Below are 13,343 nucleotides of genomic sequence, written 5' to 3'. Positions count from 1 at the left end.
AGAAAAGGGAGAAAAATAATATGGACTAAACAGTTAACAGTATGTGTGAATCTCCTGATATCTTTGGCTATCTTTTTCACTCAAAGTGACTTTGAGATATTCTGCATTTTGGCTTGACAAATTGGCTAGTGTTTGAGATTGAAATGGCCTACCACTGTTAAAGCAAGGTAGACAGAATTGGCTGAGAGCACTTGAATGTGTCTCAAGCACAATACAATATACACTACAACCTTCTCCACCCAAAGTACAGAGAGAGAGAGAGAGAGAGGGATAAAAAATAGAGGTAGCTAGAAAGACAATGTAAGAAGGAATAAACCAAAAACTGCCTCCAAGGACCCCCACATCGATCAAGGCGCTTCAGTAGATTATAACAACAGGATCCACAGCCGTTTCAATAATTAGGTACAACTTGAAAAAAAGAGAAAGAAATATAATAAGGTCTTCTTGATCAGGTTAAAAAAATTGGGCCAAATTAGCTCAACTTCAGATCTTAATTCGAGATTGTCTCTTGTTGAATCCTATCCAGAATTTGGTACACCGCTGCAGCTATTTCATCCACTGATCCTAGCTTGCAATCTTCTTCCACCTAAAAGAAAAATTTCAAACTATATACACTTTTCATTGCTTACAAAGACATGTATTATACTTAGGTTTTAGAAAACAGTTGGCGATCACGATTTTGATTATAACATCAATGTTTATAGAATTATTTTGATCTTGTCGTAATTTCTCACGATATCAAGAATTGCATCAAAATTGTAAAGGCAACTCGACCACAATTTAAAACCTTAATGTATATGGGGAAAGAAAAGAACAAGAGAAAGTTAAGGTAACACAAACCTTAACGCTAAGAGAATAGAGGACAATTTCCCCTGTTGTGGTAACATTTAGGTGCAAGATTGTGAGACGCATGCCATGCAAACTGGAGACAATTTTCAAGAGCTGCTTTGGCCGTTTCTTGGATCTTATTTTGAGATTTGCATGGCTCTCAACCATTGTCACTTCTATGTCAGCAATGCCCGACTGAGCCTCACTCTTTTGCTCACTCATGGCTGTAGAATTGTCACAGCCACCACTGGCACTTGTTGAGTACTGTGGAAAGGAGAAGAACTCAGAAAAGAGGACATCAGATTTCGCTTCTTTCTCTTTCTGAGCACCAAGAAATTGCAGCCTCTGCTCAAGCTCCTTAACAAAGTTGATAGCACCACCAATTATAGATGCTTGATCACCCTGCATTCCTCAAAGAATTAAATTAGAAAACAATCAATTATACCCGTTTCTTTCTCTTTTTTTTTAGAAAAATTAAACCCGTTTCAAGAAGTAAAAAATAATGCAAATTAGTAGCTTCAAGTTTGTGCCACATGTAATTTAGCAATGATGTTTAAGAGGGGTATTTGGATCCTAATTTGTTTGACTAATTCTTAACTAATTAGCTGCAAATTAGTTATGGAAAAGTAATTTTACTTATTTTAAGTAACATTAGAGAGTGAAATATGCATTTTTTTTTACACAACATGAATAAATTACACATGATAGAAACCCGAAGACATTAAATTGCAGATTTCCCTTTGAAGAAAGTGAAATTAGAAGCATGTTTTGGTGGAGGAAATGTAAAATTGAAGTACCCTTTGGACGTAAGATTCAGGCATTAGAGAGCGAAGAACAGAGAGATACTCGTTCATTTGCTTCCTTCTGTTGCGCTCTACAGCAATGTGAGTCATTCTCTGGTTCTCAATCTCTTCCTTATTCTTTCTGCTTTTGGTCCTGCGCCTTTTGGGACGAGCAGGGGTGGAAACTGAACTATCTAAGTTGTTCTGTGTGTTGCTGGTTTCTGAAGATTGAGGATTTGATGCAATATTCAATTGAGGCAACATGGATGGTGGAGAAGGAGAACAGTTCCATTCTCCATAAGGATAATTCTCTGTTTGGTTCGCAAGAAAAGGGACACAAGTTCGGTCTTCTTTTTCAAGGTTGAAATCTGCATAGCCCCAATTGCCTCCACCACCTTCTAACAAGTTGTTGTAGTTGTAAGAAGGGTCTTTGATTCCATGGCCAAACGGGTCCTGTGGTTGGGGATACACTACTGCTTCTAGTGCCATGCCTCTCTCTCCCTCAGGCAAACACATGCAAAATATTTTTATGTGGGTGCCCCGAAAAATGCCAAGTTGCATGCTATTGAGGAGTATTTTTGAGCTTTTAAAGGCCCTTTGAGTTTGAGGGGTGAAGGAAGATACAAAATGGACAGTGCTTTGCACGTGAAATAGGGGGAATTTTAAAAAAAGGTGTAAATTTAATTTCGGTTGAATTTTAAATTATTATTGAAAATAAAATTAGTTGTAATGGATGTTATAACTTTTGAGCCACAAGTTATAATATTTATTACAATTTATCGTTTTTTTAATTAAAATTGTAAATTTTTTTATGATTATAATTTTTTTAACAGGTGTTATTATTTTTTTAATTATAAATTGTAAATACATTAAAGTTATATATTTTTTTTATCTTACAACTTTGAAATTGTAAATAATTTATTTATTTTTTTACCTTTAAATTTTTTTTGTTTTAGAATTTTTTATTTATTTGTATTTTTTTTGTTTTGCTCATTTTTTTTTAAAATTGAAAATAAATTTATTTATTTAATTATTAAATAAATATAATATAGTTTTTTCTTTTTATATTTCTCTTTAATTTGTATTTTTCATTTTATATTAATGTATTATGTTATTTTTAATTTAACAACTATTTTATTACTAAATTATTAGATATTATTAATTGTAAATTCTTTTATACAAAATAAATAATATTATTTCATAAAGTATAAGTTAATACTAGTAATAAAATATTTTAATATTTTTTTTAAAATTTTACTTTTTAAAATAAAAAATATATTAAATAACATTATGTTAGTTTTTACAAATCAAATTCAATAATATTATTAAAAATTATCTAAATTTTAAATAAACAAAATATATTAAATAAAATAATATTAAAAAACTATATAAAATATTTTAAATAAAAAATATTTAAAATATATATTACATATTAAATAAAACCATATAAAAATATATACAAGATATTAAATAAAATTCATAACAAGTAAAATTAAAAATATTTATTTAATAATTAAATAAATAAAATTATTTGAAATTTTTTTAAAAAAATTGAAAGTAAAACTACAATTTTAAAATTGTAAATAAAAAAAATTTAACTGAATATGACTTCAGTTAAAAAAAATAAAAAAATAAGTCATAACAAATTTTATCACTGTTGTAATAAACTTATCCCATCTTCCATAATCATTTGAAATCGACCCATATCAAAAAATTGAAAAAAAATTTGCATCCTTTTCGTAAAAGTCTCTGAACTAAAGTGGAACGTATGTATTAGGATTTTATTTTATTGCAGCCAAAAAAACAAAAAAGAAATAAAATAAGAGAACGCATAAATAATTCTTTGGCTTTGAATTTATTTTATTTTTATAAAAAAAATTTAGATGGTTTGAATATTTGGAATTTACTAAGGTTAGGATTAACTTTAATAGCGTGTTTGGTTCTTGGGTTTTGACCTAGTCTTCCCTCTAATTTGTTCATCCTTTTTTACTCTTTTTTATGTTATTTGATGTAATCTCTTGGTGGATTTGTATGGGTGCCAACATATATAATTGAGATGCATACACATCCTTTATAGATCTTACATTAACTTTAAAAAAAATATAGTATTTGATTAGACGTTCAATTCACTTGACGTGTGCATCAACTTTGAAGCTAAAAATACTGGCTTCTACTTATTTGTCAAATTTGGACTTAAATTTGTTATAAAATGTGAATCATTGACTAGGAACCAAACATGCTCTAAAACTTAAAATCATTTATAAAAATACTTATAAAATATCTATTAAAAAAATTCTCGTATCAACAAAAGAATTTGAACTCATGTCTTTGGGAGATATAAATCTTATTTTTACCATCGAAATCAACCTTGTTGGACTTTAACTTTGAAGTATAAACAACAAACATCCATGCTCATCCTACCTTATGTATTCAGGAACAAACAAATATGAAGATGAATAAGAACAATAAGGATTATAGTTTATACAACTTGAGTTCAAAGACTCCTATATTATATCAGAAAATTTGCTCTCCGATTACAAGATGAAGATATATACATTAAAAAAAATTGTTTATATAACGTTAATCCTTCGATTCTTTTAACATTAAAATGTACACCTGTTATTGTTTAGACATCCGATCACACACTATATTGAAAATAATTTTTGCATACAACAAATCACACACTAATTAATGGGTTGTCAAAGACGTGAGAGAGTCCTGAATAATTTTTATAAGATTTTAGATTCAATTCTTTTTAATGGTATTGTAACAAAAAAGAAACAGTCAAAGCACCTATTATTTATAAATACATACCAAATTACTTCTCCTTTGTTCATTTTCTCAATGCAATTTGAACACATTTTGGCAAGACAATTAGTTGATGAATTAAATTCTCTATACCAAGTTATTTATAAGTTTTCTTCCAAAAAGACAAAACGTTGATGAATTAAATTCTCTATCCAAAAGGATGGTCCAAATTACAGGGACGAAAATGATGCTCCTCACGAGTCGCACGGTATCATAAAACAAATGCTTCTAGGCTCTAGGGGGTTAGACTCAATAGTAACATATTTTAAATCGTGAAAGCATTGCATGGTACCTTGGAGAGGAACCCGAAGGGCACTGCAATATCAATGTTAATTTAGCCTTCATGACAAAAAAAAAACTATAAGGATCAAACTTAATTGATTGTGGAAGATCTGCGAATTATTGTAAAAAAATTATCTCTCTTTAATTTTTACTGATGAAAAAAATACACGGAAAAACTCAAATTGACACTTGTGAATTTTCTCACCATTTGTTTAGATACACACATAGCACCATTTGTAGAATTTTGAAAGTGAATGGGAAGAAGAGCGAAAACAATTAGGTGATAAAATATGAAAAAATAAATAAACATAAAAAACAAAATGTGTAATTTAACTCTCTTGTCACATCAAGCATCCCATTAGTTATTATGTTAACATCAACAATAATTTAACACGTTAGCCGACCAACTAATGACATGAAAAATATACAAAATTTTAAAATGTGTCACAAAATGTGTTAGTAAAATAATTAGATGGCATTCGTAAAATTGTAAAAAATAAGAAGGAAAATGTATAATTAAGTTTTTTTTATGTCTTGAGTCTTTTATTATTATTTATATTAATTGGATTTTATCATATATATTTCTTTACTTTTCTTACTTAATAATAAATGGCTAAAGATATAATAGGAAAAAATATTTAACATTTTATTGATATTATAAAATGACAATCAAAATAGAATGAAAAACAAATTGTCAAAACATCAAAATAAATGAGAGACAAATAATATAAAACTAATTCTCTAATTGTAAGTAAAAAAAAAAAAGAGATAATTATGTAGATGTCGATTTTTTATGTTCAAATGAAAAACTAAATTAGAATTTAGAATACACTCATGTGTCTTAATTAGCATTTAGAATCCAAGAATCCAATGTAGAAAAATGTTCACAAGAACGCCGCATACTTACTTGTTACTATTCAGGGCATTGACTCCCCAACAGGACAGAGACAGACATCTAGTTATTTTATGGCAAGATTATAATTATTTCACTAAACAAAAAACAAATTAAAGGGGGAATCTAGTTAAATTATAATAATCATCCTATTAACTCCATTTATCAATTGATTGATATGAGTGAACTATCATTATATTATACAGAAAAAGAAAAAATGAAATTCATGAATTTAGCACGTGTTTGTTTTTATATATGTGTATTTTAAAAAATAAATCGATGAACTTAGTTTGTTTGGATAAATTTATTTTGAAGTTATTTTTTTTTTTAGTTTTATAAAAAAATTTATCACTGCATGAAATCCTAGTTCTTGAATAAATTTTGTCAGTATAATATATTTCTATTTTAAAATTGAAGTTTTTTATATTAAAAAAACTAAACAGTAAATGAAAGGAAACACTAATTAAACAGAAAAATTGTATCTAATTATTAACATGTTTGATTTCATATTTCATGTGTATTTTTATATAACATCCCAAATGTGATATATAAAAGTTAATAGTTATAATTTTCACATCATGATAATTATTTTATTATGAACGAGTTTTCAGACATTATAAATATGATGAATATTAGTGTGGAATTATTTTATCCTATTATGCAAATTAATTAAATTAATCCTAAAATATATAATTATGCATATAAATGTAAAATTTAGTTAAAAGTTTATATATTAATGATTAGTCAATTGGTTTTCCCCTACTGTTATACCACACGTTATCTTTTCTTGTTGTTGTTGTTGATAAAGAAATGGAATTATTAAGAATTGATAAAGTTAATTAAAAGAAATGAAAGAAACTGGGAATGGAGGGTGAGTAAGCAAGTAGTAGGTTCTAATGCCTCCCTTAGAAAATATAGGTTTTGATTTAATCTGGTCCTGATGGCTAACAATAGAAGATGATTAAAGGGTGCGCGTGTTGGTCAAAGAGCGTTTTTGAGCCTCAAGTTTATGGGAAGAATGTGAAAGACAAAAAGAGAAAGAGAGAGATTCTTGCAAAGCTTTCCAGAGAGCACACTTCCATCGTCAGAGAATCCATGTGCCTGCCTGCCTTCAAAACTAACGTCAACAAACAAACTATATAGCAGAGGGAAGGGAAATAAAAAATAATAGAAACTTAAATGTGAGATTTGTTTGATTTAGATGAAAAGGCTTAAAAGAAGATGAAGCGTTTAAATTAAAATGATTAGATAGATAAGAAAAAATAAAATATTTTTGTTTTATCTCAATCCTGAAATTAAAAAGTAAGTTGTAAGCATAATCTATTATGCATGTAAGTATAATCAATTATGCTTGGCCTAAACACATGCAAATTGGACTCAAGGAAATTGACATAGTGCGTGTCTAGATTAGCATCCGTGATTGATTTTTGATCAAATTTTAATGTCAAGATGCACCTAAAGCAATTAAAAGTTGCTTTTATGATTCATGTTTGAGTTATGTGGATGTAAATCCAAACACGCTAATAATCAATTTCACACACCATAATCGATTTATATGACATTCTCAAATACATGCATTAATCGAGAGCTCATTGAGGCTATCATGAGAGAGACAATAAAAAAAGAAAGGAAGGACTTTTTTAAAACAACAATAAAAAGTGTCATTACTATTAATTAATTATGCTGTCTTTCACCTCATTTTTTAGGTGAATTTTTTTTCAATGGATCCCAACCACTTTCATTTCTATTTCATCTATTCCAAACAATATAGTTACCCACTTTCGTTTTAGTGGTGTTTCACTTTCACTATTCCACTTTCAGTTGTTCCAAATACAATTTCTAGCTACAATTGGATGATGGTTGTCAAGAGAGTGCATGAGTTGAATTTTCTATCTTCTCTCTAATGGTTGTAATTCTCAATCAAAAATTAATTTCTTAACCCTAATTTAACACCTCTTCACTTAGACAAATGAAACAAAAATTTGTACATTTTAGCGCCTTTCTTTGAATCCAAAACCCGACAAAATGAAAGCATGATAAGAATAGAATTTTCTCAAATTTAATCCTATAATGTTTAATACACGCTAGATAATAAGTATAATTTTATTTAATTTTTTACTAAATTATACATTTTTTTTATTTATGCAGTTTCTTTTCATAAAATTAATAAAAAAATTATATCAGATTTTTAAGGTTACAATTTTTATTCAAATATTTTTTTTAAAAGCATTTGAATAACAATTTTTTAATTTTTAGCATTTTAACTATATCTTTTAAATTTGCATGTCAATGTTATATAATATAATGAGGAATGTTAGGAATATACTTTTTTTTATTGGTTGAGATTTATGAAAAAATATTCATTAACTATAACGTGAGACTCAAAAAAAAATTGATTTTCAATAAATAAAGAAGAATATAGTCAAAAAGTGTATTAGATAATATATTGATAACGCTTCTGTAAGATAATACTATCTAAACACAAATTTCTCTCTCCCTTTATATATAATATAGAGAGAGTCTATTCTCTTTTATATTTTTTAACTAGTTTCTCTTTGTTGGATAAGAAATATACTTACTTAAGATGGATGATACATTAAATAATTGATTATAATAGAATAATATATAGATAATGTTTGACAAAATTAACTTTAAAATTAGTTAGTATATGAAAGTTGGTCATGAAAACTTTTAAGCTAACTTATTAAATTATAAATATTTGATAAAATTGTGTGTTAAACTAGTTAAAAAACATAAAATACCAAAAATGACATATTTATATGATATTTTTATTAAAAAATAATATTTTATTTAAAAATGTTAATGAGAAAAATTTAATAAATATTTGAAGGATAAAAACAAAATAAAATATAAAAATTAAAAGTTAAAAACTACTAAAAAAAACTTATTTATCAAATGGTCAAACATATTTTTCAGTTACTAATATTTTTTTAAATTAACTCAAATATTTTCTTAAACATAATTATAGTCATTATATTATATCTTGATCTTTAAGATTATGCCACAAAATTTAAGAAATAAAAATAATATTTTAAATTTCATTAAAGAAATTATATGATTTTTAAATATATTTCTTGTTTTTTATATCAATTTGATTATTTCTTATCAGCACTCCTTTTTTAATTAATTTCTCACTTCACAATAAATAAATGATCAAGGATATAATAAAAAAAATATAAGATTTTTCAATAGAGTTGAATTATCAGCAAGTTAGTGAATATTTTACGTGAATGTCATAAATATAAAAAATAAGAATATAATAAAAAAATTTAATAATTCACATTGTAAAATACAGAAACAATCAAAATAAAACAACTTTTTTCGTTTTTTTCTTTTTCTTATCTAAAACGCGTCATTCAAAATGTAAGAGAGAGTTCTTTCAAAATAAAATGGAAGAGAGACTTAATTTTTTATTTTATTTTTACCTCAAGAGAGAGTTAATTAATTAGCCTAATAATTGGTCATCATATAGAACCAATAAGAAAATTGTTAGACCCAACTCGAACGTACCCAATTGAATGATTCAGAGTTAGATACATTGTACAGAAGCCTTTCTGATTATCAACTAATTTCATTGGATAAACTAAAGGAATTGTCCCATACAATGATGATTGTAATTACTATTGCATCAATAATTTAACATTATATGTATAAGCATCTTGTCAGATGTCGATCATCATAATTATATTGATAATGTAGTCGAGATGCTTCTAACACTGGGTGCTGTAGAGAACAAGAAATTACGCAACCCATGTCCTCTTCGTCATTTTAAGTGGGGGCCTCTTCATTACTCTTTTTAATTTATTGTACATTTGATAATTACTTTTAATTGGCAGATATAATTAACTATCATTAATTAGAACTCCATGGCTTATCGTGTATATATATATATATATATATATATATATATATATATATATATAAAGAAGATTTATTTATTTTAAGAGTAATTTTCTTAAATTTATTTCTCATCCTTATCATTTACTTTTTTTTTGAAATCGATTAAGATTAATTATTTATTATAAGTATTAAATCTTAAATAAATCAACAGTGGAGATAAAAAATAATTCTAAAAAATTACTCCTCATAATTCTAAAAAATTACTCATATATATTCATTGGAACAGAGTTCTATTAATCCTAGAAATCCGTTGTGATAGTTTTTTTTTTTAAAAAAAAAAAGGAATTCCAGTTGTGTTATTTGAAAGAAAAGTTTTGTTGTTTTTAGTATTCGTAGTTGACCAGTAAAAAATACATGTATTTGTGTTTATTTACACGTGAGAGAGCTAGTGCTTATGTTCCGAGAATATTATGACTATTATCTAAGCATTTAGTTGCTCTATTTTATTTTTTTGACTTTATAACGAAAAGAAAGTTTTATTGTTATTCTCATTTTTAAAATATCGATGAAATATTATTTTTTTCTTATTGTAGTCCTAACTATTTATTGTGGAGTGATAAAATAAAAGAAAAACGTAAATGTTAATGAGAAAATTAACCTAATTAATATGAAAGGTAAGAAATATATTACGAATTTGCTTGATATAACTTTTATGAAGTTAATATAAAACTTTAAATTTATTTCTTAATTCTAGTATCAAAACCTTAAATGTCAAACAAAATGAGATGAAGTGAGTAATATACATTACAAGAAAGTAGTGAAATGATTGTAAAATTTAGCATCAGTATGCCATCGTCACTATTTTTGTTAACATAGTGTCAGTTAAATGCTTATAAAAAACATAATGTCAATTAAATTATTTTTATACTTCAAAATAATTTTTTTAAGCCAAATCAACACCAAAATGTGAACGCTAAATGGTTGTAGAGTAGTGTTTTGCATCAGTTAAGTGGATACCAATATTAATATTAGGTTAATGTTAATTTTTTTTTTGAGGATCAGGTTGATGTTAATTAGGTTTTATGTAAATTAAAATGTTTCTTTAAAAAAAATGTAAAAGGTTTAAATGACAACAATAATAAAGATTAATACTTGTGTTTGCTTACATTTAATGTTAGCCGGTAATTAATTTAATATCGATGCATTTAACAGTAGTCTGTTCCATGCTAACTCTAATACTACACTAAGTAAAACATATATTACAGTTAAAAATTATAATTGACATTAGTTATTCAGTGACGTAGATCCTCGCGTTGTAAAAATGTTTTTTTTTTCCTACATTAGTTGTATTTGAAATCGGTAAAATTTTTCTTTCTACATCAGTTTTTTAGAACCGACGTAAGGACAGCTTCCAATTTCTAGATCCCCGACTCCAGTTTCCATATACGTTTTAGAGATATTTGTAATCGATTTGCAGACGTACGTGTTCTTCATCCCAGATTCTAGTTTCCAGAATTTCATCTTAAAGAAGCAGAAAAAAAGAATTGAAGGAAAATTAGAGAAGATGATCAAAGGGGCAGTGTGGATATTTGTCAAACATGGTATAAAACTCTGCATTGCAACAACTTGTGCTTAAGAGCCATATAGGATTTTCTTACTCCAAAGTTGCAAATACAGAAGAGTTGGTCGAAGCATTTCCCACTTGAACTTCAAGCAATTCCAACCTACGCTTTGACACATTCAACTTCTCATTCAAAGACACCAACTTGCTCTTCGTCATAGCCTCTGAAAAAAACATATTAAAACTCAATGGGGCAGAATAAAAAATCAAACTCTGAGATGTTTTTGTTGTGATTCTATGTGCCAGATACACAATATATAACGTGAAGAACAAAATGGTGATATGTTGATTCATGGATAGATATTGTTCATACAAGGTAACATTAGTAGATTGACCATACAAAATTTCGTTAGTAGTTTAGTAACTTAGATGGTCTATAGTTCCTTAGGGTCTAAATTAAAGGATGAAAGCACTTACTCTAATTTACCACTTAGTCGAACAGTCTATTTATGTATAATTAAATTATGAAGTAACAGACTAATTAGCAGGGGTTTAAATTCTTCGAAGTTTCACCATTGCAAATGTTTTCCTTGATAATCTTTCGCCTCAATTCCTAATTATATATTGTGAGCTGTAACTGTTAGACATGAGGTTATAGTTTATATGTTTATTTCAGTGTTTGTTTAGGGAGATGAGGTGCAATGAAACATGATTAAGAATGGCAACAAGATAGACACGGGTAGTTACTACCCGCCTATGCGAATAAAAACCTGGTTCGTATCCGTCTTGTTATTTGTTGAGTATCCATTTGTACGCAGATATTTATGGATATCCATGACTACCTCTTAAAAAATAAATCACTTTAACCATTTTTTATGTTTGTTTTCTTCCGAAATATAAGTGTATGAGATTTGTCATGTTGTACAAACATAAAATTATTTAAATTATCTAAAAATTACTCTCTTGAAAGTATTAATTCAAATAAAACTACACTCTACAGCATAATTTTTTTACAGGCACACCTCTATTAAAATAAGACATTCAAGTAAATGTACATTAATGAATGGCAAACACCTACAAGTACAAGTAGTATAAATAGGTAGAGAAAAAACTCGATTAAATTACCGTGGATACCTATTTAGATATTCGGATTTCTATTTGTGAGAAATTATTTTATCGGCAAGTATATATTCGTAGGTATAATTCTTTTTTTTTCACTCCTAACCTTAATATGCAGAAATGTGAAAAACAAAAATAATGATTTGTTTAGTAGAGAAGAAAGTGAGAGGAGGGGAAGAGATATAAATTAGTTGGATTGTTTCGTAAGAGGAGAAATAATTTAAAAATGATAGGATCAATTGTATGTATTATTTTTCACATATATATGTACGTCCACTCATATTTCTATTTCTCATCATCTTCTTTTTATATATATATATATATATATATATATATATTTCTGTTTAATCAAACATATTTAATTTCTATTCTATTTTTGGAACCTACTTTTACTCTCTTTTTTATTCACCTTATTTCTCTTCTAATGCTGTGATCTGTGAAGCCTAACCAACAGCGACGTTCAAATACCTAAGATATTGAGTAGGTAAAGCCACACAATTTACAATCATTATTAATTAGGAGTGGACGTGATTAGGGCTACCACATTGTTTTGGAATTAGGCCGGCTGGTTCATCTCAGTGAAAAAAGAATAATTTACAGAAGTCAAACCCGCAATAATGAAGAGAATATTTACACATGTACAATTTTTATTTTTTTGCTTAAATAGAGAGTTTTTTTAAAACCAAAAAAAAAAAAAGTAACGTCATACAGTCATTATTTTTCTAATATCTTATAGCATTATCTGACCATTATTTTTTTATTATACAAATAAGATCAATAATATATATTTATAAATAAAATCACACTATCATCTAATTACTAACAGGTCAATTTTCTTCTTCTTTTCGCTTCTTCAACATCTCATTGTTGCGGGAAACTGCCAAACCAACAGCGCCTAAACCACCGTGGACCAGCTGCCCAGACCTCCGGTCGGCACCCGCTTGCAACGTTCCTGATAGTGACATTACATTGTAAAATGTAATAATTTATCGTGTATGAAGAAAATTAAGAGCATGGAGTATGTATATATAGAGTGGACATGCAATATAAATTAAGAAGATGGATTCACTTAGTCGAAAAGTAACACTTTTAGACTTATTTTTCATTTTTTATCATTTATTTTTTTGAGATTTAATAATTAAGATTAATTACTTATTATAATCATTATATCTTAATTATATTGGTAAGGCGCAACCAGTTAGGTTTACGT

At 27.2% G+C, this 13,343-nt stretch overlaps 1 protein-coding gene across 1 annotated transcript; it reads right to left on the bottom strand.

The window, feature by feature from the left end:
• Nucleotides 1–313: 313 nt before the first annotated feature.
• On the bottom strand, nt 314–2,190 carry LOC100777413 (transcription factor bHLH94). The gene is made up of 3 exons (XM_006577188.4): nt 1,626–2,190; nt 841–1,230; nt 314–586 (listed from the first exon to the last, which is right to left on the bottom strand). Exons 1-3 carry the CDS (start codon nt 2,169–2,171, stop codon nt 491–493), a joined length of 1,032 nt encoding a protein of 343 aa, XP_006577251.1. The 5' UTR covers nt 2,172–2,190; the 3' UTR covers nt 314–490.
• Nucleotides 2,191–13,343: the final 11,153 nt, after the last annotated feature.

Source organism: Glycine max, chromosome 3 (assembly GCF_000004515.6).
Source record: "Glycine max cultivar Williams 82 chromosome 3, Glycine_max_v4.0, whole genome shotgun sequence".
In the NCBI taxonomy this organism is placed as follows: Eukaryota; Viridiplantae; Streptophyta; class Magnoliopsida; order Fabales; family Fabaceae; genus Glycine; species Glycine max.
This window is presented reverse-complemented; position numbering and strand designations above follow the sequence as displayed.

Bases quoted from the DNA above. Each gene is read 5' to 3' on its own strand.
- LOC100777413 (XM_006577188.4), bottom strand. From the start codon at position 2,171: ATGCAACTTGGCATTTTTCGGGGCACCCACATAAAAATATTTTGCATG. The intron at 1,231-1,625 runs GTACTTCAATTT...TGAGGAATGCAG, and splicing joins CTGAATCTTACGTCCAAAGG to GGTGATCAAGCATCTATAAT. The intron at 587-840 runs GTTTGTGTTACC...TTTTTCTTTTAG, and splicing joins TCTATTCTCTTAGCGTTAAG to GTGGAAGAAGATTGCAAGCT.